This window comes from Equus quagga, chromosome 6 (genome assembly GCF_021613505.1).
Source record: "Equus quagga isolate Etosha38 chromosome 6, UCLA_HA_Equagga_1.0, whole genome shotgun sequence".
Taxonomy (NCBI): domain Eukaryota; kingdom Metazoa; phylum Chordata; class Mammalia; order Perissodactyla; family Equidae; genus Equus; species Equus quagga.
In genome coordinates this window covers 59,505,628-59,531,307 of record NC_060272.1, presented here as the reverse complement: position 1 = coordinate 59,531,307, position 25,680 = coordinate 59,505,628, and the positions used below count along the sequence as shown (strand labels likewise).

Sequence of the window (25,680 nt, the reverse complement as noted above, 5' to 3'; positions counted from 1 at the left end):
GACAGAAATGAAGACTAAGAAGTGGCCCTAAAACACTCTCTTGTTTAGAGATCAGGGTTGAGAGGAGGAAGCAACCAGAGAGACTGAGAGGACGGACTAGTGAGGAAAGAGATAAAGGAAGAGAATCTGGCATCCTAGAAACCAAGTGAAGAAAGTTATCAAGGAGAAGGGGGTGATTGACGTCTCTAGGGCTGCTGAGAGAGCAAACATAGTGAGCGCTGACCGTCGCATCTAGAGCGTGGAGGCCTTCGATGACCTTTGCAAGCTGAGCTTGGGTGGGGAAGTGAGGGTGAAAAACCAGTTGAAATCAGCATGAGGAAGGAATGGAATTAGAAACAAAATATTTAGATCCCATTCTTTGGAAGCGCTTTGCTGCTTAGGGGAGCAAAGAAGTGGAGCAGTCACTAGTGAGGAAACTAGGGTCGAGAGAAGATTTTAAAATAGGAGAAATAGCAGCAGATATGATGATAAGTAGAGGACGAAAAATTGACAAAGTGGGAGATGGGTGAACTGCTGGTTCAATGCCCTTGGAAGGGAATAGAGCTGGTGGGAGAATGTATTCTGTCCAGGAGCAGACACAGTTCATGTGCAGTAGCTGGTGGATCTGTGGGTGCAATGCCGACAGGTGGGCAGACGCGGTGCCAGCAGTGTATGGAAGTCCTCTCTTCTGACTTCTCCTCTTTTCTCAGTGAATTAGAAAGCAAAGTCTTAAGCTGAGAGTGGGAAGGGGGAGAAGGAGTTATTGGAGGTTTGGAGAGCGAGGAAATGGTGTGAAATTATGTTGAGAACAGTGGAGAAAGTCTGAATAGGGATGCACAGTCCCTGTTCTGATTGCCCAGTAGTGTCAAGGGCCCACTGGAAGTTTGGGGTTTGGCATCATGAATTTCAAGTACAACCAGTTGACTAGCTTGTGTATTTTTCTCCAGCCACTTCAGCTGCATCGGTGCGGGCATGCAGTAGGCACAGCTGCATTTAGCCCAGTGTGTGGTCTTGCCAAGGGAGTAAGACAAGTCAAGACAGGGGCAGGGAAGTCCAAGGTCTATGCCAGTCAGTATTTAGAAATCTCCAAATACGCATTGGCTTGCAAGCCCTCTGTATTAGTTTTCTGGGGCTGCCATAACAGAATACCACAGACTGGATGGCTTAAACAACAGGTATTTGTTTTCTCACAGTTCTAGAGTTCAAGATCGAGCTGTTGGTTTGGTTTCCTCTGAGGTTTATCTCCTTGGCCTCCAGATGGCCACCTTCTCACTGTGTCCTCATATGGTCTTTTCTCTGCATACACACGTCTCAGCGTGTTCAAATTTCCACTTCTTATAAGAATACCAGTCAGATTTGATTAGGTCGAGTCTAACGGCCTCATTTTAACTTAATCACTTCTTTAAAAGCCCTGTCTCTAAATACAGTCACACACGGAGGTATTGGGGGTTAGGGCTTCAACATATGAATTTTGAGGGTATATGGTTTAGCCCATAACACCCTCCCTCTGTGCTATTCACCCCAGGTAATCATGTCAACAGGCCACTTTATTTGTATACGTTTGCTGTAATTTTCTGCCCCTGGAATGCAAAAGGTATACAGACTCTCCCTTCAGGGCCCTTCAGGCAGCACGTGTTGTTTTTCTACTCCTTACTCTCCAATGCTTGCAAACATTTTTGATCCACAGTAAAAAACATACGCTGTCTTTGACCCAGTACACACATACATAAATACGTAACTGAAAACAGTTTCCACAAAGCAGTGCAATGCACTTTGATGGTTTAGAAATTTTCGGCTCTATTCTGTTTTTTAAAAATCTCTGCAGAGATCTCTGTAAGGCATCTCAAACGAATAATAATTACATAGTTATGTGCAAATAATAGTGTAGTAATGTAAGCGCTGAGGAATGATTTAAATAAAATTGGAGTCTACATGTAAGAGAGAGAAAATTCTCATTCATTAGAATAGGAAAGCAATAAATTTCTCAAAAGTTGAACAGAGACATAGAGTATATGCATATTATTTAAAAACATGGAAGCAACGCATAGAAGAAACAGTTAGAAATATTGAGAGTGGCTGCTGCTAGGGAGAGGGATATGGCGGGATGTGGGGGTTGGGGAGGTGGTGACTGAGAACTTTTTTTGTTTTTGTTAGCTTTTGAGCACTATTTGACTTTTGAACCATGTATATACATTGCTTGACAAAAATAAAAAATAATTTTAAAAAACCACACATGGTGTATGTGGCCGCCTAGTCTGCGGACTCTTAGGGACTGGTCTGGCTGAGTTTCTTGCGGGATGCCCACACCACCACCCCAAAGGTTTATAGTTGCTTTTTACTCAGAATTCCAAACTGTGCATTTGACACTATTTGTATTTTTGACTAGCCCTAACCAACCCTTTTTCAGTCCACAAAGGCACCTCTTTCTTTGAAAAGAAAGGCGAGATAACCAGGGGTTAAGAACACGGACCTTGGAGCCAGACTCTGGGTTCAGATCCCAGCTTTGCCTCTTTACCAGCTGTACAACTTTAGGCAAGTCTCTGAACTTCTTTGCCTCCCAACTTCATTATCTGTAATGTAGCCATAATAACAGTATTTACTTCTGGTACTGTTACGAAAATTAAATGAGTTTTCATTTTTTTAAAGAACAGTACCTAGCAAGTTAAATACATAAAATTTCACAAGAAGGTGGTACTTATCCTTTTTGAATCTGTAGATTGAGAAAATACTTTACACTCAAAGTTACCATGAATTCAGTTATTATAATAACTATAAAATATATATAAAATATTCCAATTTAATTTTAACATATATTATAAAATAGTTCGTATTTTGTTTATCACTCCTGGATCTGCACAGTTAGCAAAAGAGTATATCTGTGGATAATGCTCAGTCTATAGACAACGTTCGATGTGCATATGGATTTGCAATAAATTTGAGGAGTTCTGGAGTTCGCAGCACACATATAGTGCCCACACATTGACCCTCAACATCTGTAAACTAGGACCGATAATTGGTCGTCTTAAATTGATTAGAATCCTGCCAGAATATTTGTGTGGAAGCTACACTAATATGATCTCCCCCCTCCCCCCACCAGAATCACATCCCAAGATGAACCTGTGAGAGCTGAGGGAAAAAAACCCACACAGAGTGTAAGAGTTTTGTCCCTTGGAAACTTAATATAAGAGATTATTGACTATTGCTCCTGGGAGGCATGCTTAGAATGCAATTGTAGTTAAGAAAACTTACATCTAATTTATTCCGTTGCCTGAGAATTGACTGTATTAATAGAAAGGGTTGGTCAGGAGCAGAAGTGGGGGATGGTTAGAAAATAAAAGGTTTCTGTGCGTCTTTGCACTCTCTAGGGGAGAAGGTACCCTGATCTGTGAACACAAATATTCCAATCTCTATAACACAAATATCGCTACATTATGGAGATACAAATCCTCATGATTGCATTAATTAATTTTTTATTATCTTCGTTTGTTCTGATCCAGGTTTACCAAACAACATTCTGGTGATAATTTGGCTTCTTGTGTAGGTTTGTCTATGAGTAAAATTGTGCTTGGCACTATTATTTTTCACTGTAAGTGAATAAATCAGCATTCTGGATTATGCAGCAGTTGCTGTGAATGAATTTATTCAGCATGCATTCCCGACGGAATCCTCAATACTAGGTGCCCAGCAGAAGGACGGACCTGAGGCACAGGACGCTGGAATGAGGGGACCACAAGTACTTCTGCCCCACTCCTAGCTGTTGTCTGTAGGTGACATCTCTTCGACTCATCTTTTATAGCCCAACTTGGCCCAACATAGAATCCGCCATTCCCAATACTGCTGTAACTTTGGGTTTTCCTCGTAAGGAAAGTCCCCTACTATATTGTTCTCCCCAGGAAAAGTAGGCTAAGGTGCATTTTTGGCTTTGACACTGAGTTCTGATTTGGAATGTGTGCTACATCAATTTCATTAACTACCACTTACATACCAAATTGATTCATCCAATTCGGCAGTCATGTTGAGCACTGGACAACACATTTCATTGGGAGATATAGGATTATAAAGATGGATTATGAAAATGAGGAAGCGACCCAAGGGTCCACCAACAGATGAATGGATAAGCAAAATGTGGTCTACACATACAATGCAATATTATTCAGCCTTAAAAAGGAAGAAAATTCTGACACATGCTAAAACATGGGTCAGCCTTGAGGAATTGTGCTAAGTGAAATAAGCCAGTCACAAAAAGACAGATACTGTATGATTCCATTTTTATGAGGTGCCTAAAGTAGTCAAACTCATACAGACAGAAAGTAGAATGGTGGTTGCCAAGGGTTGGGGGAGGCGGGAATGGGGAGTTGTTTAATGGTACAGTTTCAGTTTTGCAAGATGAAAAGAGTTATGAAGATGGATGGTGATGGTAGCTTAATAATAGAAAAGTACTGACACCGAACTATATATTTAAACGTGGTTAACAAGGTAAATTTATGTTATGTGTATTTTACCACAATAAAGGAAAACTGAAGAACAAAAGATGGATCATGGTTTCAGTCCTAAGGTGCTTACACCCTCTAGAAGAGGCCAAACAGGAGGGTGGGAATAGCGTTACGGGAATGCAGACTAAAGAGAGGTCAATACTGAGAAGACTCCAGCCCATTTCACGAAGAAACTGCCATGAGAGGTAGGTCATTATGTAATTCCCTCAAATGTTTAAATTCCGTGGAGCAGAAGCCTCCCATTCCTGCTTGAAGACCCGAAGGCGCGGGAGAACCTGACCCAGGTTTGGCTCTGGCTTCAGGCTTGGACCCGAGAAGCCCTCGCTGGGCCAGCAGATGGCGCCCGCTCCCGCAGTGCACCTCCAGGCGCACGGGGGGCGCTCTGGCCCGGCCTCTCCTCCCCTGCCTCGGTGGCCCCTCCTTCCGCCTCCCAAACCCGCCTCTCCTCGCCAGCGCGCAGCTGCGCTGGCGCCGGCTGCCAGCCGGTAGGAAGCATGGCGGCGTCTTCGAGTGGCGAGAAGGAGAAGGAGCGGCCGGGAGGCGGCTCGGCAGCGGTGGGCGGGAACAGCACGCGAGAGCGGCTGCTGTCCGCGCTGGAAGATCTGGAGGTCTTGTCGAGGTAATGCTGTCGGCCCAGGGGCCTGGCTGGGGCTGGGCCGGGAGGACTGACCTGGGACCGCCGGCCCTGCGTTGGCGCTGGTCCGGTGGGGACGGCCGCGCTCGGGAGACGGTGGCGTTCGGTCCCAAAGACAGTGCCCGAGGGTCTGCGACCTTCCGGGACTCCGAGATGGCGTTTTTCCCCATTCGAGGACATTTCAGTAATGACAGTGACGCCGGAACTCCAAGACTGTCAGAACCGGAGCGGATCTTAGAGGTTGCCTGGTGTGAGTCTTTTCGTCCACGACACTCCCCAGACATTTAAGGAACACCCCCTGGAGGCCGAGCGCTGGGAGACGGTCGGTAGTGAGGGGGACTGGTTGCCGACTTGGAGGAGCCGGTGCAGGGGGGAGAGACAGAGGTGTCAACAGTGGCTGTGGCGCGGAGCCTGTTTTTATCAGAGGCGTGCCCTGCGGGCTCCGGGAGCCCGGGGACCAGGCGCCTGTCCCGGTTGTACTTGGGGCGGGCTTCCTGGAGGAAGGACTGCACGGGAGGAATGAATTCATCAGACTCCCTAGGCGGCAGGTGGTTGGAACAGCATGTGCAAGGGCCTGGAAACATGAGCAACCACTACTGGGTGGTGGAATTGCAAGTTTGGGATGGCTGGAGTGAGGCGTGTGTGGCAGGGGTACATGTCATTCTCCTTATTCTGTCATCTTTCATGGCAGTCTGTCAAGTTGGAGCCTTCCCTTAACTCCTTCACATTCAGTTGCATGTTAAAATTGCTTTGCTTCTTTTAAAATGTTGCTCATATTTGACCTCTCGTTCCCATCTGCATTCTCATAACTTTTATTAATGCAGCCTCAACAGTTTTACTAGCACTAATGCTTCTGCACTTTATACTTTCATATTGTCCAAGAGCAGAGCTATCTTTTTTCTTTTTGCTTTTGCTGAGGAAGATTAGCCCTGAGCTAACATTTGTGCCAGTCTTCCTCCACTTTATTTGTGGGTCACTGCCACAGCATGGTTGACAGTGGTGTATGTTCGCCAGGGATCCTAACCTGTGAACCCTGGCCACCCCTCCGAACGTAACCACTACGCCATGGGGTAACCCCAGAGCCATCTTTTTAAAAGGCATCTTGTGTCACTTTTCTGCTTTAAAATATTTGGTAGGTTCCCATTACTCAATGAAATTAAGTCCAAACTCTTTAGCTTAGTGTGCGATAAGGCCTTTCTGCATCTCCTCTTAATCCATCCTATTATCCTCATTTGCTGCCACACCCCTCCTCCCTCCCAGACCCTTCCCGCCAGCCTGTGTGAATGCTCCTCATTCTAAAGCCAGCTGTACTTCCTCATCTTCAGTGCCATTTCCACGCCACCTTCAACTTGATGAATCATTCATTCATCCTGCAGTATCCAGCTCAAATGTTACCTGTTCTGTAGCCACATTCTTTGACAGCTTTAGAATAAATGTTACATATTGTATTCCCTGACCTTCTAATAATTTATTACCATTTATTTATCTTTGCTGTGAATTTAGTCCTTGCTATAGCAAGCATTACTTACCAGATTACTAGGTTAGCACAATAGTAAATGACATAATAAAAACCTAAAAACGCACGGACAGCAGAAGTTAAGTAGTTTTATGTGTGTAAACCACTGTTTAGATGGTATTAGTCTCAAATACTGCCTGACAATAAATAGGGCCCATGGAATTTTCAGCCAGCCAGCAGCCAACACTCAAAGGCACAAGGCGCCTGTCTTTGTGTGTTGCCGCTGTGTACATGTTTACGCAGGTTAATGCAAGTGGTGCTTTGCTTCCTTCTTTGTCTTTGTTGGCTTTGTAGTTTGTGGTGGAGAACTTGTCTGTATCTTTAATTAATCCTATCCAGTGAATACCAGCATGATTTTTTAGTAAAAAGACCCCAGCAAGACAGTGTTCGTGGTATGAATTTTGCAGCTAAATTATTCGTGTCTCTGCTCTGTGTGACATGACTCTTTGGGACGGCTAATTGAAGTTTCATTTAGTTCACGGTGAGTTCTTATTCTTTGTTAGCTGTTAACAAAGCTGTAACATTTTTGGTTTGTCTGTTTTTGCTGAGTAACCCTAGTATATCTTTCATATCACCAAGTTCAGGAGTTGTGTTTCTGAGCCTACTCATCCAGGGTAATGGTCTTTGAGAATTTCTTTTGACGTTAGACAGTGCAGACATCCATCTTGAGATCTTGCCTCTGGATCTTTTGGCTCCTGGGTTGTGTGTCTGAGCTGTGTTTTCCTGATGCTGTTGGTACCTGTAGGAGTACATACACTTGCTATCCATGTACTGTTCACTTGAGATAGCATAATTAAGTAATCTCAGCAGTTATGTTAAATTTGAAACTAAATTGAAATTCTCTTGTATCTACATTTGACCAATTTATGCCTCTCCATATTTGATTCTTTCCTTGATTACCAAGTATAGCATTTTCTGTCTGATGAAATGTATTTACCTACTAAAGTAGTGGTGAATCATTTAAATTTTCCTCGAGAACCTCAATGGTTCTGAAACTCTCTCCTTCAGCCTTCCAGTTGTACGCGATCAGTTGAGGTACTGAGTTCTCTTTTACTTCCTCTAAAACAAGCATGGTTTTTCTGTTGCCCTTTCTCCGAGAGTTCCAAAAAGACTGATTTCTCATTAATTTGTAGTCCCCCTCACTAAATCTGTTGACAAATTGGTGATAGGCTGCTTCCTTCTTGAGGTACTCTGCAGCGTGTGGTAACAGCCCTTGTCTTAGAAGTTCATTTTTCTTTTTCTCTGGTTTTCTCATGACTTATCTGCCACATTTTATTTATTTTATTTGTTCATCTCTAAAGACTATACGACAGTAGGTAAGTGAAATTTATCTCTGTTACCATCCTGGGGATAGTTGGTGGTAGTGGAAGAGGTGTCACTTTGTGGTTTGTCACTTAAGACTCATTGGAACTTTTCCACAAAATGAGGCTGCTCCAGTGAGTGGCTTTCACAAAAGTCCCCTTTTGTGCCCAAACATGGCTACATATACTGGTTCTGGGATCTGTGAAGTTTGGTGTTATCCTCTAAATGGAATTTTTCTCTTGTTTGCATTTTGTATGAACAATGAAAAGAAAAACTCCTCACTAATGTAATCTCTTGACTTCAGAAAATAGTGGGTTTGCAACTTGGGATGTATTTTTTACTGTTACCTGAGTGTATGGCCTTTCAGTATATTTATTACTTTGTAAAATGTGATAGAATGAGGTAGTCTTTGGAGGAATTTTAAAAATAGAAACATACAGATAGATTGTACTCTACAGAACTCATTGTTCTACAGAAGCGATGTTGATAGGGGTCTGGAGGCTTCCACACCAGCCTGTTAATTCTGTTTGCCTATCATTTACCTGAAGTGTAGTACCACTAATAACATAGGATTAACCCCTATGTAAGTTATATTTCTATGGGGGAATGTAGATGGACTCTAATTTGCTGTGCCAGGAATACAGCTGCTGCTTCTGTGGCATGACAGGGCTCTCTCTCCCACACCCGTAACCAGAGAGTGGGCGCTGGGGTTCTGTCAGGGTTTTCACTCTGTCCTAGACTGTTACAGGACAGCACTGAGTCTCACAGACTGCTCCCTCCCTGTTCTCTGGTGCCTAAGGCAAGCCTTTGTAAGGTTTCCTGTGGATTTATAGTCCCAGATTTGCAAGAAAGGCAGAAAAATGCTCATTTCACATCTCCCACCATACTCCCAGTCCCTCACTACCATCCCTTCCCCGCAGAAACCAGCTTTTATTTAGACCAGAGATTCTCAACTGTCTATAGCTCATCTCTGGGGTACTGAAAAAGGTTGATATAACATGCTATTTTCATAAAATGTCTAATCCATCAGCAAGTCCTGTCAGCGCTACTGCCAAAGTAGATCCTAAATCTTTCCATGTTTCTCCCATTTCCATGGCTCAATCCTAGTGGCTAGGAGCTAGTCAGAGCAGCGTCATCTTTTGCCTGGAACGCTGTGGAAACCACCTGACTTGATCCTCCTTCTAGCCCTCTAACAGTCTGTCCTCCAGATCGCTCAGCAGTTATTTAAGAACATAAACCAGCTCATGTCACTTCCCAGTGTAAAGTGGTCCAGAGGCTTCTCATTGCACTTCGAATGAAATACTAATCCTTTATCATGACCTGCAAGGCCCTATGCCATCTGGCCTCCCTTCCCTCCCCTTGTCCTCACTTTGTGTCCTGCTCCCCAGTGCCTGCTGCTTTCTGGCCACACTTCCTCAAACCCATCCTTGGGCCCCTGAACTAGCTCTATTTTTTTACTGAGTGTTCTTCCCAGATCCCTTGGCTAGCTTCTCTCATTTAATTCATGTCCTACCTCAAAGATATTCCCTTAGAGAGGCCTTCCCTGATTGCCTCACTGACACTCTAATATAACACTCTGCTTTATTTTCTTTCTAACCCTTATCACTCTGGTTTTATTTATGTATTTTCTTGGTTATTCTTGTCTCCTCTATTAGAATTTAAGTGCCATTGTTCATTTTTACAGCCCCAGAATCTAGAAAGTGCCTCACTTATAATAGGCACTCAGAAAATACTTGATGAATGAGGGAATGAAGACTTTCCATTCCCATATCCACTTTTTTCATTAATTAGCTAATTCATACATAATGGTATGGGGAAGTAGTAGTGAGGAAGGTTGGGTCCACTTGGCGCCATCCAGAAAAATAGTATGAAGCTAGCAGGGAGGAAGGTGGAAAAATGAAGGTAGAAATAGCCTGGCAGCCAGGGAGAAGGTGCAAACACTGGGGCTAACTAGTAGTGTCAGGTAGCTAATTGTGGGGCCGTCCCCTCCTGCATAATTTCTGGAAAGTCCCATCTATCAACAAGTTGGAAACTAATATATACCTATTACCTGCTATACATTTTTTTCCTGATATTTATGCCAATTTTCTTATAGGAAAATTGGCATATCTAGTAAATGAGCATTCTAGAAAGATAGAATTTTATTATGCCTAAGAATCCCTCTTAATTGACACCTGTTTGGTTAATTTAAAAATTCAATTAAAGTAGAAAATCATTCTTCCATTCCTTAATTGTTTTATTCTACCTTAAGACATACAAACTTAGATTTTCACTAATCTTTTCCTATAAGATGGGGGTCAGGGAACTTTTTCTGTAAAGGGCCAGAGGGTAATTATTTTTAGTTTTTGCAGTCCCTAAGTTCTCTGCTGCATCTACTCAGCTCTGCTGTTGTGGGGGGAAAGACAGTATGTAAATGAAGGGACGAAGCTATCTTCCAAGAAAACCTTATTTACAAAAACCGCAGATGTGCTTTATTTGGCCTGCAGACCCCAAATGTAGGAGTTTTTCTTGCGTAAACTACCTATAATGCGTTGTCTACAGTTTGGTTTCTTTAAAGTAAAATGAAAACTTAGATGCTGCTCAAGCAGTGGGGGCAGACTCTTGCTGGGTTTTTATGACTTTCCCTGGGTTTTTCACAGTTGTCTGTTGAGTCTTTCCAATTATTCAGCTTAGGTTTTACAGAAACACCTCTTTCTATTCATGATATTTCATTGGTATTTATGTAATGGATATTAATTTCTATAATTATAGTAGTAAGTAAAACTTCCCTAGTGGGGGTCTGATAACAAGCACAGCTGAGGCCTAGAGAGAGTGCAGTGCAGCCAGTGAGAGCTGAAGTCCAGGGTCATGGTGGGCTGGGGACCGGAGCTGTGAGTCCTCGGCGTGCTGTGGGTGCCTGAATCCAGCCGGCCAGTCAGTGAGAGATCAGTTAAGAAAGCCTCAATTGTATTTATTTTGCAAAGGCTTTTAATTTTTTGTTTTTCTTTTCTAGAGAACTTATAGAAATGCTGGCAATTTCAAGGAACCAAAAGTTGTTACAGGCTGGAGAGGAAAACCAGGTAACTGGTTTCTTTTTTAATTAAAAACGAAAAACCCCCATCATTTCTGTAATTTTCCTCTTATGTATTTACTTTGTGTGAGAACAGGAAGATCGAATCCTATTAAATTATTAATTGCAACTTTTAAATTGATATTTTCTTTCCGTCATTTACATAAGATAATAATACAGTATTTTTATTTTAGCAGTATTTTATTATTTTCTCTTATAGTTCTAGTTACACATTTATTTATTTTTGTCTTTTGAATTAACCAACAAAGTCTTGTTAAATGGAGATTAGAACATTATTTGGAATCAAAAAAGTCAGTGCTGTCATAAACTAGCCCTTTATTGTGGGCTTGGTTCCCCTAATTCAACTTAAAAATGAGTGGACATGAAATAAGCCGGATAGTGAAAGACAATCTCTCTATGACTCCACTCATATGTGGAAGTTAAACATGTAGACAAAGAGAACAGATTAGTGGTTACCAGGGGAAAGAGGGGGTAGGGGGTGGGCACAAAGGATGAAGGGGTGCACCTACAACATGACTGACAAACAGTAATGTACAACTGAAATCTCACAAGGTTGTAAACTATCATAATCTCAATAAAAAGTTAAAAAAAAAAGAAATGAGTGGACATAAAAGAGCGTACAGTGTTAATAGAGGTTGTTTTGTGGGTTTGAGTTTACAAGTTGTTTTTCTTTTCTTTATGCCTTTCTGTGCTTTCTGATTTTCTACAGGGGACAGATTTTTCTTTTTCTGAAAAAGTTTTTAAAGAGGTTAAGAGGGTAAATTTTATATTATGTGGGTTTTTTTTTTACCACAATTAAAAACATTTTTTTAGAAGAGAAAGCAGATGGGAAGGATTAACCTTTTTAAAGATGTGAGACAGAAGAGGAGACAGTCTTAATAGACCTCTTCTCCCTCCACCCCGTCTGTAGCTAAGTTTATCTAATATGTGTTTTGAGGGCAGAGAAATTTGATGAACTCACAATAGAGAAGTGACAAAGAACTTGTTTTCTTCAGGGATTAATCTGCTCAGGAGAGAGGGAATCAGATAAGGCTACAAGTTGAAAAAAATGCTAATTTTGGAGATATTAGGGTTGTTTTTTGTTTATTTTGTTTTTAGAAAAAGAAAGAGCCTACAGAGAAATGTGTTAATAGAAGAATCCCAGCCTCAGATATTTTATTAATAAATACCTGTAGGGGGCCAGCCCCGTGGCTAAGTGGTTGGGTTCATGCACTCCACTTTGGTGGCCCAGGGTTTCCCCGGTTCAGATCCTGGGTGTGGACATGGCACCGCTCATCAGGCCACGCTGAGGCGGCGTCCCACATAGCACAACAGAGGCACTCACAACGAGAATATACAACTATGTACTGGGGAGCTTTGGGGAGAAGAAGGGAAAAAAAAAAGATTGGCAACAGATGTTAGCTCAGGGCCAATCTAAATAAATAAATATCTACCTAATTAAATAGGAACGTTTAACAAATGAGCAAAAGGTGAAATGCAAGGTTTGACTTTATTGCCTAGACACTTACTAACTGCTTGCTATGAGCCAGGCACACAGATTATTCAGCAGGCCATAACTAAGACCTGCGTAATCAGCACTAACCTTTCTTATACTTTTTCAGCACTAGCAATTCTGTCTTTAACATAACAGTATTTTATCACGTAAGGTTGTTGTGAGGATTTATGATATAATGCAGTTAAGTACACACAGGAAGAGCTCGATAAAGGCTAGTTATCATCGTCGCCACCCCACTAGATTTACACCTTGTACTTAGTGTGTGAATTTCTGTATAATTTTCATGGAAACTTAAATATTAGTGGGATATGCCCATTTGAAAGTTTTCTAGCCACCATTTTGTTTGAATATTCATATTTTCGTGTATGTAGAACTTTGGAGTTAGAAGGGACTTTAATGGTCTTCCATGTAACCTCCTGTGAGATTGAGCTCCAGGATGGATAAGTGAGCTAGAGGTTACTGGATGAGTGGAACTAGAACCGAGACTGCAGTTGAATACTTTTTCTCTACTCAACAATAAAACCTAAAAAGAATCGTTACTACTCTCTGGTACTATACAGAATAGGTCAAACTGTGTAAACTTCTTAAAAGCTGTCATGGAGGGGCCAGCCCCGTGGCCCAGTGGTTAAGTTCGCGCGCTCCACTTCGGCGGCCCAGGGTTTCACCAGTTCAGATCCTGGACACGGACATGGCACCACTCATCAGGCCATTTGAGGCAGCGTCCCACATAGCACAACCAGGGGGACCTACAACTAGAATATACAGCTATGTACTGGGGGGCTATGGGGAGAAGAAGAAGAAAGGGAAAAAAAAGATTGGGAACAGATGTTAGCTCACATGCCAATCTTTAAAAAAAAAAGTTGTCATGGCACTAATGTGTACTCTACTCACTTTGGTTAATAACTTTTTAAATATAGCTTTTATAAAAATGGAAAAGTAACCTTCTCCTCCTGTGACTTGAGAAGAATGGGAATTACAGGTCCTTTAAATAGAATATACTTTTACAGAAAAAGCTTTCTGTTATTTAAAACAAATACTCTTAGTACCTGGACGGAGGATGCAGCTGTCTTTTGTCTATTGAATCAGGAGAAGTTGTGTAAAAATCAGAGGAACTCAAGATCAAAGGAACTTGAAGAGGCATGTCTATACTTTTTAACAAATTTTTATTAATCGTTTTAAAATTGATTTTGAATTTTGATACCATTTTCTTTCTGAAGTAGTGTTCCCTACTTAGCACATTCCAGTAAGGGTATTAGGTAAGATTGCATCTTAATTGTGCAGTGAGGTGGTGACAACAACCAGCCTTTATTGAGCTCTTCCTGTCTGTACTTACTGTGTATTATATCATAAATCCTCACAACAGCCTTATGTGATAAGGTGCTGTTATTATATCCCTAGTAAGGAAGGACTAGAGATTTGAACCCAGACTTTCTATTTTATGCTTTTTAACCTTCACAGTTTTTGCCACATTTGCATACCACCAATTTATTTACTATTTTTTGAAGTTGCTCCTTTTTAAACCATCTTCATCCTAAAGCAATATTGTGCATGAAATCACAGGTTTAATGTGAGTTATATTTTTTCTAAAACATATTAGCACAAATGTATAAAAGTTTTTTTAAGCATTTGTATAAATATTTATCATAAAAGATAGTATTTCTTAGATCAGTTCAGTTCTGAGACACGTAATGAAGCATTTACTGTAATTGTATTTATCAAGTTTCCTTACATTATAGTTTTATTTTATTCATTTATTTGCTATCATAGTTGGTTACATACAATTTTGTGGCTTTTGAAAAAACTGCATTTTGTTATAAAATGTCGTTGCATGCTATGTAGTGCTTTAGGGTTTTTTTTGTTTTAATTTTTTTCTGGTTTAATTGAGATATAATTGACACATAACATTGTATTAGTTTAAGATGTACAACATAATGATTTGATATACGTGTATATTGTGAAATGATTACCACAGTAAGTTTAGTTAGCATCCATCAGCTCACAAAGTTACAAATTTTTTTTTCTTGTGTTAAGAACTTTTAAGATAATGGCAAGGAAAGTAGCACCTTTTGATGTACCTGTTGACAATTTGTGTGTCATTGGAAAATGTCTATTCAGTTCCTCTGCACATATTTTAAGGACTTTTTTTAAGTTGCTAAGATTTATTCTCTTAGCAACTTTCAAATATGCAATACAGCATGGTTAACTATAGTCACCATGCTGTACATTACATCCTCAGAACTTATTTGTCTTAGAACTAGGGGTTTGTAGCTTTCGGTCACTTTCACCCATTTTGCCCTCTCACCCTCCACCTCTGGCAGCCACCAACTTGATCTCTTTTTCTATGAGTTTGGCTTTTTTAGATTTCACATATAAGTGAGATCATGCAGTATTTGTCTTTCTCTGACTGACTTATTTCACTTAGAATAATGCCCTCAGGGTTCATCCATATTGTCACAAATGGCAAGATTTCCTTCTCTTTTATGGCTGAATAATATTCCATTGCATGTATGTATGTATACTTATATATGTACATGTATGTAATATGTATGTCAAACATATTTTCTTTACCCATTCAGCCATTGATGGACACTTAGGTTGCTTCCATGTCTTGGCTATTGGCAGTAACGCTGCAATGAACATGGGGGTCTAGATGTCTCTTTGAGATAGTGATTTTATTTCCTTCAGATAAATACCCAGAAGTGGAATTGCTGGATCATATGGTAGTTCTATTTTTAATTTTTAAAGTAACCTCCATACTGTCTTCCAGAGGTGGTTGCACCAATTTATATTCCCACCAACAGTGCACAAGGGTTACCTTTTCTCCACATCCTCACTGACATTGTTCTCTCTTGTCCTTTTGATAGCCATTCTAACAGGTGTGAGGTGGTATCCAATTGTGGTTTTGATTTGCATTTCCCTGATGATTAGTGGTGTTGAGCATTTTCTCATGTACCTTTGACCATTTATATGTCTTTGGAAAAATGTCTTTCCTCTGCTCATTTTTAAATTGGATTGTTTTGTAAAAGTTTTTTTAAGTTCTTGGTGCCAACTAAAGTCATCTCAATTACCAAGTTGTGGGGGAACCTCTATTACATTATATTTTTAAAGATAAACTTTAAAATTTTATCTTCCCTGGGAAATGAATGAACCTGCACATTTTGGCATATTGCTAGTTCTGAAAGTCTTGTTTTGTTTTGTATGAAAGAACAGCCTATAAGTAGAAAAAGTAGAAAATCTTGATAGTATTCTGTTTTCCAAAATAATCATAGGCTATTTTTATTCTTAACAGTGATTGGAAATAATACTTTAAATGTGTTAAAATTTTGTAGCTTAGCCAATTGGCATGTGGATTCTTTGTTTCATTGGAATGTAGTTTTTCAATATGCTGTTATTATCTGCTTTATTCGACTATTATCTGACAGGTCCTGGAGTTGTTAATTCACAGAGATGGAGAATTTCAAGAACTAATGAAATTGGCACTTAATCAGGGAAAAATCCATCATGAAATGCAAGTTTTAGAAAAAGAAGTAGAGAAAAGAGACAGTGATATTCAGCAACTACAAAAACAGCTAAAGGAAGCGGAACAAATACTGGTAAGTTAACAGGCTGGTTCTTAAGGTAAAAAGAATATTGTTTAATCTGTTTCTGAAAATTAAATCTATTATCAGTACAGATCTTCCTCCACTTATGATGGGGTTACCTACCAACAAACCTAGCAGAAGTTGGAAAAAAATGATGGGATTACATCCTGGTAAACCCATCATAAGTTGAAAATATTAAGTTGAAAATGTGTTTAATGCACCTAACCTACCAAACCTCATAGCTTAGCCTCGCCTACCTTAAACATGCTCAGAACACTTACACTAGCCTACACTTGGGCAAAGTCATAACACAAAGCCTATTTTATCATAAAGTATGGAGTATCTCATGTAATTTATTGAATACTGTACTGAAAAGGAAAAACAGAATGGTTGAATGGGTGCAGAACAGTTGTAAGCGTATCGACTGTGTACCCTCATGAGCTTGTGGCTGGCCGGGAGCCGCAGCTCCCTCCACTGCTCAGCATCACGAGAGAGGGTTGTACCACCACCTATTGCTAGCCTCGGGAAAGAACAAAATTCAGATTTCGAAGTTCAGTTTTTACTGAGTGTATATTGCCTTCCCACCATCGTTAAGTTGAAAAATCATAAGTCAAAGCATTGTAAACTGGGGACAGTCTATTTTGAAGTGGCAGAAAACTTTCCAAATCTAAAAGGGACAACTTGTCATTTTGGTTAAATGAAAAGCCATTGTCCTTCCCTTTTTTAGTTATGGTTTTCAAACAGTCTGCTTTACTTTTGAACCATATTTTTATTAATTTAAAGATTTCACAGGATTGAATTAATAGAAATAGGAAGTTTTACCTTTTTCCTGTCCTGATATAAGTTTTCAGTTATTAATAGTCTAAATCTTTACTTCAATTTAAAAAATATTTTTGAATCAATACAAATATGTACCAATTTTATAAATTGATTAAAGTTTACATTATTTTGTTCAGCCTTCCATCCTAAACTAAGTGAGATTGTGATATATGGCAAGGACTCTAGTTATTCCTTTCTTGTTCTTAGCTGCTGTTTCAAAGAGGCAATTTATTGGCTATTATTTGCCCAGTTATTTCACTGAACAGTAACTAATGTAATTGTTATATGGTGGCATTGCAGAAACAACTGAGTTTGATTGTCATATGGACCAGACATTGCTGGCATCCTTATCCCTAATGAATCTCTTCAGAAATGTGTCCACATGGGCTCCATTAACTAGAAGCCTGAGTGGTTCAGGGTAACTTAACCACTCCGACTGAAGAAATGACCCCAAGTAAAAGCTTTTCAAAAATATGTAATAAAATATATTTTCTATTAATAAAATAATACTTGCTTATCAAAAGATATTCAGAAAATACAGAAAAGTAGAAAGAAGAGGGAAAAATTGTCTTTAGTCCCACTGCTCAAAGATTGTCGCTATTTATGCTTTGGTGTATTTCCTTTCAGTCTTAGATGTATTCATTTTTTACTTTGTTGTAATTAGCAGGACACTAACTAACTTTGTTACTATTTATTAAAACTTAAGCGTTTTTCATATAATTATATCATCTTTGTTTAGTTTTCCAGCTTTCTATTATAAATAATGTTTTGATGAATATCCTTGCACAAAAGCTTTTTTTCTTCTGCATTTTGGATTTTATTCTTTAGATTTCCAAAAATGTAATCATTGAGTTAAAAACAGTGACCACAGGACTATAAAAAGACTGAAATTTATGTTTTACATAATAGCAACTAACATTTATTGAGCACTTGTGCACCGGCCCCTGTGTTCTGCACTTTACATGTATTATCCCAATCTTCTTAACAATCATATGAGGTCAATACCATTATTCCATTTCACAGATGAAGAAGCCAAGATTTTAAATGAAGGACTACCTTGCCCAAGGAGGGTAAAAAGTAGATAGATGGAATTTAAACCTAGATTTCTCTGGCTCCATACTCTTAACCACTGTTTTATAGTTGAGGCTGCGTATACTGGGTTAACTTCATTTTCCCCTTCAGTGTTCCTTTGCAGGGGGATGGGGGCAGTTATAGCAGTCATTAGAACAGTCACTGGGCATGGAGTAATGGTCATGTATAAATGAAGAAGACTGTCAACCCAGAATCTATCTTGTAAAGTAGAAAAAGATTTTATCCTTCACTAGATGCAGGAATAGGATGCTTTGGGAGTGGTCCGTGGTCTGGATCTCTTCCGCATGTTTATTATAGAAGACATAAAGAAAAAGTCTTAGTAAAGAATTGAATTTATACTTTGTTTCTAACTAATTTGTGAATGGAGGCTGATTCATGAATATAATATTTCTTTCTTTGATTAACTATGACTGATGTAAGTGACACCCAAGGGGTGTTTCAGAACATGATAAATAAATTGTGGGGATTTCCAAATTTTGCATATTGTTCCTATGGGATAAATGGTTTTGTGAATTAAGCCCAAATCTGTGCTTGTTATAGTTAAGAATAAACCCTATTTCTTTTTTTTAATGTTGTTTAAATTAGGCAACAGCTGTTTACCAAGCAAAAGAAAAACTCAAATCGATAGAAAAAGCAAGAAAAGGTTAGTACTGTGGGAATACTGAGTGACTGTCTGAAAAATCCAAGTTTTGGTTTCAAGAAACTGGTGAGAGTGTTATTGGTAACCATTTGCTGCTGTTGGGAAGGTTGTAACACATTTTCATTGTGAAGTGCCTGCTGTGTTCTAGCACTGTGCTGGGTATTGTTAGGGAGGTATCACATCCTTCTTCAGGTCATGAGAAGTAATAATATGAAGCAAGTTACAGCACTTGTACTCGAATGTGCCATTAAGACAGTGAGTTTATAAAATTGCTGGGAGAAGGGAAGAGAACTATAGGCTGGAAGCAAGTGGGATTTGAGTTGGATCTTGAAAAATAGGACAGAGTCAAAGAGAAGGTCCATTGAACAGCTAGAACGGGACTAGAATGTGAGGTCAGAACTAGCTGTGGCTTTGGGACATATGCCCCTTTAGTGGTGCAGAAGCCTGGCACACCTTCTTGGCCCGTCCTGCTTCTCTCTTTAAAAGGCTTCCATTTTGGACCTTTTAGTTTGCATATTAAAACTCAGAATTATAACAAAAACTTTGTTTACTTGCTTTTAACGATTTGTAGATATGGTTTACATTCAGTCATCTCTGACTTGTCTAATTTTCCTCTTCTTTTCCTGTTTCAGATAACTACTGTTAATGTTTGTTTGGTGGGTGTCCTTCCAGATTTTTTTTAGCTCTGTAGTACATATATAACAAGAACAATACAAATACATATATGTATATGTCTTCTAAAATAAAAATCAGGGGCCGGCCTGGTGGCACAGCGGTTAAGTTCGCACATTCCACTTCTCGGTGGCCCGGGTTTCGCCAGTTCAGATCCCAGGTGCAGACATGGCACTGCTTGGCACGCCATGCTGTGGTAGGCATCTCATGTATAAAGTAGAGGAAGATGGGCACAGATGTTAGCTCAGGGCCAGTCTTCCTCAGCAAAAAAAGAGGAGGACTGGCAGTAGTTAGCTCAGGGCTTATCTTCCTCAAAAATAAATAAATAAATAAATAAAAACCAGGTCATGTTATACATATTGTTTAGCAGCTTACTTTTTTTCACCTAATGAATATATTGTGGACATCTTTCTCCTTAGGGCTACTTATAGCCTTGGGGTCACATTGAGTGAACAGTTGAATGGTATCATGTGAACCACTGCTCGGATTTAATAGCTTGATGTCATTGGGAGATGAAACAATCTGTTCTGTTCTATTTGTGTTCACTGTTGCTTTCAGGAAGAGTATTTAATGGTAGTTAATAACTGAGATTATTGAACATTATCACATTAGTGTCCCAAATTTGATACCTTAACTGTGACAGCTGATTTTTCTGAATGTCTTGTTCTTTGGTTTGGAAATATATATGATTTAAGTTTGACCATATACATATTATTGGGTATATTAGGGAAGGCAGGTAACTCAGATTATCTTAATTTCAGATAATTTTAAGTATGATGTATGCCTTTATAAACTTAAATGTTTATTAGACTAAAATGTTACACTCTCCTCTTGACTCTCAGGTGCTATCTCCTCTGAAGAAATTATTAAGTATGCACATAGGATTAGCGCAAGTAATGCTGTGTGTGCCCCACTGACGTGGGTTCCAGGTAAAAATACTTCTCTTTTTACATATATGTGGTTTTGAAAATTCTTAGGTGACTGTACACAAAAATAGGAAAAACGATTTAAATAGAGAATGTATTTATCCTTAGAAACATCTGTTACATATTTCATATCTTTAATGTCCTATAAATAATAATATAGGCCATGGGTTTTATCACTTTGATTTTCTACAAAGCTGCTGCCACTAAAGACTGTGTTTCTTTCCTTTTTAAAAAATAATAATTTTAAAAGTACAAGATAATATGTGATGATTCTAAAGCTGTAGATTTATATGCCTGTAAAACCCAGGCTGGCCAGAAGTCAACTTTTTAGCCCTATTAGGATTTCCCCAAGGGTTCCAGCCTGGGAAACAGACAATCCCAATCGTTAGGCGATAAAGATGAAGCACTGACCACCCAGCGGCAAACACACAGGACTGGAAAGATCTGGAGTAATTAAACAACAGAAAGAGTAACAAGCTGCAGCATATGTTGATAGTGTGTAAAGCATTTGTAAGACAGAGACCTGAGCAAGAGCAGCAATCTGGGAGCAGTGGGAGACAGTTATCTCAACTTCAGTGACTCCTGATGGTGGTCTTTGATCATACTGAAAACACTAAGGGTAACTACAGTTTTGGGAGTAAGTAACCTGGAGTTGGTAAGAAATATTACCAAAAAGTTGGTCCAGACCTGGCCAAGTTTTCATCAACCCGAAACTAAATAGTATGCTTTCATGATTGGAAATGAACATTATTGGCTCCTGAAAACTCCACTGGAGAGTTACAGGAATTGGTCTTTAAATGACAAGATCAAAGAGGTTGGTTAGAAAAAGCTTTTAATTTAGACAATCTTTCCAATAAGCATTCTAGTGTTGTCTGTTTTATAAAAAAGTATGTATGATCTCTTCTCCCTCAGAGTATGTATTCTCCCTCAGAGTATATATCATTGTTATTTTCTTACTAGAAAATACAGGTAAGTTAGAAGAATCAAGATTGTTAGAATTTTCTTAATTTGTCATTTGGAAAGTTTGCTAAAATGGCAGACTTCTCTCATTTGTTTTCTTACAGAGAATAGTGTATTATTGTGAAGATTCAGAGAAGAAATAAAGATGCCTGTATTTTTTTTCCTCCCTCAATCCCCCCAGTACATAGTTGTATATTTTTTAGTTGTGGGTCCTTCCAGTTGTGGCATGTGGGACGCCACCTCAACATGGCCGAATGAGTGGTGCCATGTCCACGCCCAGGATCCGAACCCTGGGCCGCCGAAGCGGAGCACGTGAACTTAACCACTCCGCCACGGGGCTGGCCCCAAATGCCTCTATTTTAAAATTTAATATATTATGCTCTGAATAACAGTTGATAAGATGACCTTCATATTCCAAAAGTGAAAATGTAGCTTGAGTTTTTCAAAGTGAAACAAGGAAAATCAATACTTCAGAGAAGGTATTAATGTTCATTTTGTATATGATTGAATTAAAAGCAGTCTTTATATTTTAGGGGACCCAAGGAGACCATACCCAACTGATTTAGAGATGAGAAGTGGATTATTGGGTCAAATGAACAATCCTTCCACTAATGGTGTGAATGGTCATTTACCAGGGGACGCTCTTGCAGCAGGCAGATTGCCAGGTAATGTTCATTAGAAGGATGCTTTCCAGTAGACCAAGCTGTTTTGGACATGATGATGGAATTTTGAGGGTCCAGACCCACCTAATTTAAATAAGCCAGGTTCTCTGCTCCCTACTTACTCTAGTTTAAAGACTGTTCTAGATGGAGGTTATGAAATTAGAATAAACTGACTTCTCTCTCTCATTTGTTAACATGCCATTTTCGGGCATTATTAGGCCTCTCTTATTATTAAGCTCTCAACATAACTTTTTTAAAATTGTGAAACATAGTGTGTATAAGCAGAATAAGAAAAACATCACTTTTAAAAAATACGAAGTACACACTCCTGGAAAACCCCCAGATTAACAAAATAAATAAGAAAGCTGTTTATGGGCTTTTTAATAACTAAATAAAACAGCCTTGTGAAGCCCAGTTAATTTTGAGCTCCAGCCCCCTCAAGATTTACATGTAGGTTTTTGCCATTCTTACATTTATTTATGTTCCCCATCTTTTATCTTTTGTAGGTGACTTGTTTTGATTTGGTAGAACATTTAAAAAGTAAAAAAAAGGCATAAAAAAGGAAAAACATTACCCTTTTTTGAGCAATCACAATATTTTACCTATTTCATTTTTTCCCCTATTTGTTTTACATTGTTAAAAACATGCTCTAGATAATATTTTTTCCTTAGCATTTTATTGTAAGGATGTTCCTGTGTTATTAAAAATACTTTGTAAGCATCATTTTTGTAACTGTCTAAAGTACAAACTGGGAACTCGCTGTGTATTGGTTTCCCTGGATATCTCCTCATTTTTCTCATTGTGGTTGTGCCCTGTCATATGCCAGTCATGGTCCAGTCAGGAGGCAGAAACCACACCAGCAATATGAACAAGGAAAACTGAAGGAATTATTAACTAGTAACAAGATACTAACTACTAAAGAGAACTGGTTTTTTTTAAATACAGTAATAACAGATATGGGGAGCAGCTACTGCATCTGTGACCAAGGCAGAGTACCCAGGGAAGGGACCGCCTGAGAAGAGGCTCCCCCCACCCCCATCCCAAGGCCGATGTTCATAGCATGGTGCCCTTGGTGGAGAGGGAGTAGCTGTGGCCCATTGTGTGGGAGAGATGTTAGATGAGGTGTGACAGGCCAGAGCTGGCAAGCAGGAAATTATCCACTAGGGTCCCGGGGAGATTTGCTGGGAAGGCACCTTTGGGGTAATGGTGCAACTTACTGGGAAACCACCCTCTGGGATGCCCCTGAAACTTGCCAGGGGATGAGCACCGCTTGAAATCCTGCACACCAGCCAGGCACCACAGCAGTCAGAAGGAAAACACTGCCTCCAGGAAGAGAAGCCTGTTCCCCCTGTGGAGTCCCTCCAGTGCCCTCTACTGACAAAGCTTAACAGTATGGCTGCTGGCAAAGAGAAGGTTTTCAGGGTCCAAGGAAGGGTGGATTTGAAGCTTAAGAGGCTTCAATCTTGTAATACTGAGTATACCATATATTAGCTGTTTATAATATACAGAGTAATATGACCTAGTTATATTATATGTACACATAATATATATAGAGAGAGGAAACATCTGATTTGTAACTATGTTTTGCAAAAGAAATATTGCATCAACTGACTATATGAATAGTTACTTACAGGAAAGTGTGTTTTTTAAAAAATGAAACACAGGTTCTAGTTACTAAAACATCATGCTTGTCCTTAATAAATTTGATCTTCTTCAATTTGGCCAAATGTGTATTTTGATTTCTAGCCTTAAAACAATATTTACTTCAGATTATTTGCATGAAGGGAAGAGTACTTAAGAAGTAAATGAATTACTAGTAGAACAGTTCTTATATGTGCTTCTTTCCTTTCTCCAGATGTCCTTGCTCCACAGTATCCATGGCAGTCAAATGAGATGTCGATGAACATGCTACCACCCAATCACAGTAATGACTTTCTGTTGGAACCTCCAGGGCACAATAAAGAAAATGAAGATGACGTAGAGGTTATGTCAACAGACTCCTCGAGCAGTAGCAGTGACTCTGATTAAAAAAACATAAGATAAAAAGCATACAGAATTGAGTACTGTAGAATTCTGTTTCTTAAACGATGGCAAACCTCTGAAAATAGCCAGGTAATATTGGCTATAGTGGAATTGTGCAGCCCATTAAAATCACAGTGGACTTTCTTTTTAAAGCCAAAAATCATAGTTTCAGTTCTAAACCACTAGGTGAATATGTAAAGAAAAATCAAAATTTACTGTTGGAAAAAAAGATTATTCAGTTTGGTGCCATCTCACCCTGTTCTTGTCCAGTTGTGTTGGATTTGTACGTAGTTCTGGAAGTAAGATTGGAGGGAAATGACCATGTACATATCACTAATAGGCCTCCTGGAATTATTTAGAAAAGCATTAAAAAAAGGCAGCGGCTCACTGAATGTACGTCATAGCTCAAAATAATAAAAACCCTCATTTGAAAGTGAAGGCTGTTAACTTCTGTCATAGAAACAGGAGAAATTGTCTCAATTTGTACTATTTGTAATTATTGTAATTTTTGTAAATAAAGTCACTTTTGTTTGTACTCTCTGTGCCTTTATTTTTTTGTTTAAATATACCTTCAGTGTTGGCAGGAAATTTCTGTAATCCAGTTGCATTTTACGTGTACTTAAGTAGAATTCTGGAGTGTGAATGAACGTGGTGTAATGCACACATCTGAATTAGTAATCACAACTGGCAGGTTTCTCAAAGACCCAAGCTACCATTCTTCTTAGGAGAAATAAAATGAAGTAGTTTTTTAAAAAAATTGAAAAAACTTACCATAGTAGTGTCTGATCTTAAGGAAAACTGTATGAAAGCTTTTAGAATGGAAAACACTGTCTCTTACCTTCACCATCCCTCTTCCTGCAGTTCTCAGAAGGAATCACTTTTAACCACTTTGAGCTTCTGGTGGTTAACCTCCACATTTACATAATATGCTTATACAGCTACATTTTGATTTATCAGTTTTAGACAATGTTGTACCTTTTACATTTTTTTTTTCTGATTGCAAAAGTAATACAACATCTATTGTGGAATGTTAGCAAATATAGTAAAGCACAAAGGAGAAAATAAAATTAGTAGCATTCTACCCAGAGATCATATTAATTAACATTTTGGTGTAGATTCATCTTTTTAAAAAATCCACATATATATGTTAAAAAAAAGGAGAAAATGTGTATTTCCTGAGATGCTGCTGTATTTTTTTGGATGTGATTTAATGTGTCTGATCCCGGTCAGGAGTCATCATCTGAACATCTTTTTTTTTTTTGAATTGCTGTAACAGTGGTTTATAACATTTAAATTCCAGGTGTACATTGTTATGTATTTTGATTTCTGTGTAGATTACATCCTGTTGACCACTCAAAGAGTAATTACAATCCGTCACCACACATGTGTGCCTAATCACCCCTTTCACCTTCCTCCCTTACCCTCTGATAATATCCAATCTCTATGTGTTTGTCATTTTTATCTTGTATTTAGGAGTGAGATCATACGGTATTTGACTTTCTTCCTCTGACTTATTTCACTTAGCATAATACCCTCAAGGTCCATCCAGGTTGTCTCAAATGTCCGGATTTCATCATTTCTTATGGCTGAGTAGTAGTCCATTGTGTACATGTACCACATCTTTATCCACTCGTCCCTTGATGGGCACCTAGGTTGCTTCCAAGTCTTGGCTATTGTGAATAATGCTGTGATGACCATAGGGGTGCATATATCTTTATGCATTTGTGTTTTCAGGTTCTTTGGATAAACACCCAGCAGTGGAATAGCTGGATCATGTGGTAGATCTAGTTTTAATTTTTTGAGGAACCTCCATACTG

At 39.2% G+C, this 25,680-nt stretch overlaps 1 protein-coding gene across 1 annotated transcript; it reads left to right on the top strand.

Moving 5' to 3' along the window:
- Positions 1-4,945: 4,945 nt before the first annotated feature.
- MED4 (mediator complex subunit 4) lies at positions 4,946-24,398 on the top strand. Its single transcript, XM_046665015.1, has 7 exons — positions 4,946-5,091; positions 10,917-10,983; positions 15,912-16,082; positions 18,567-18,624; positions 20,136-20,222; positions 21,713-21,844; positions 23,697-24,398. The coding sequence occupies exons 1-7, from the start codon at positions 4,967-4,969 to the stop codon at positions 23,867-23,869; spliced, it is 813 nt and encodes a 270-aa protein (XP_046520971.1). The 5' UTR covers positions 4,946-4,966; the 3' UTR covers positions 23,870-24,398.
- The last annotated feature ends 1,282 nt before the right edge of the window (positions 24,399-25,680 follow it).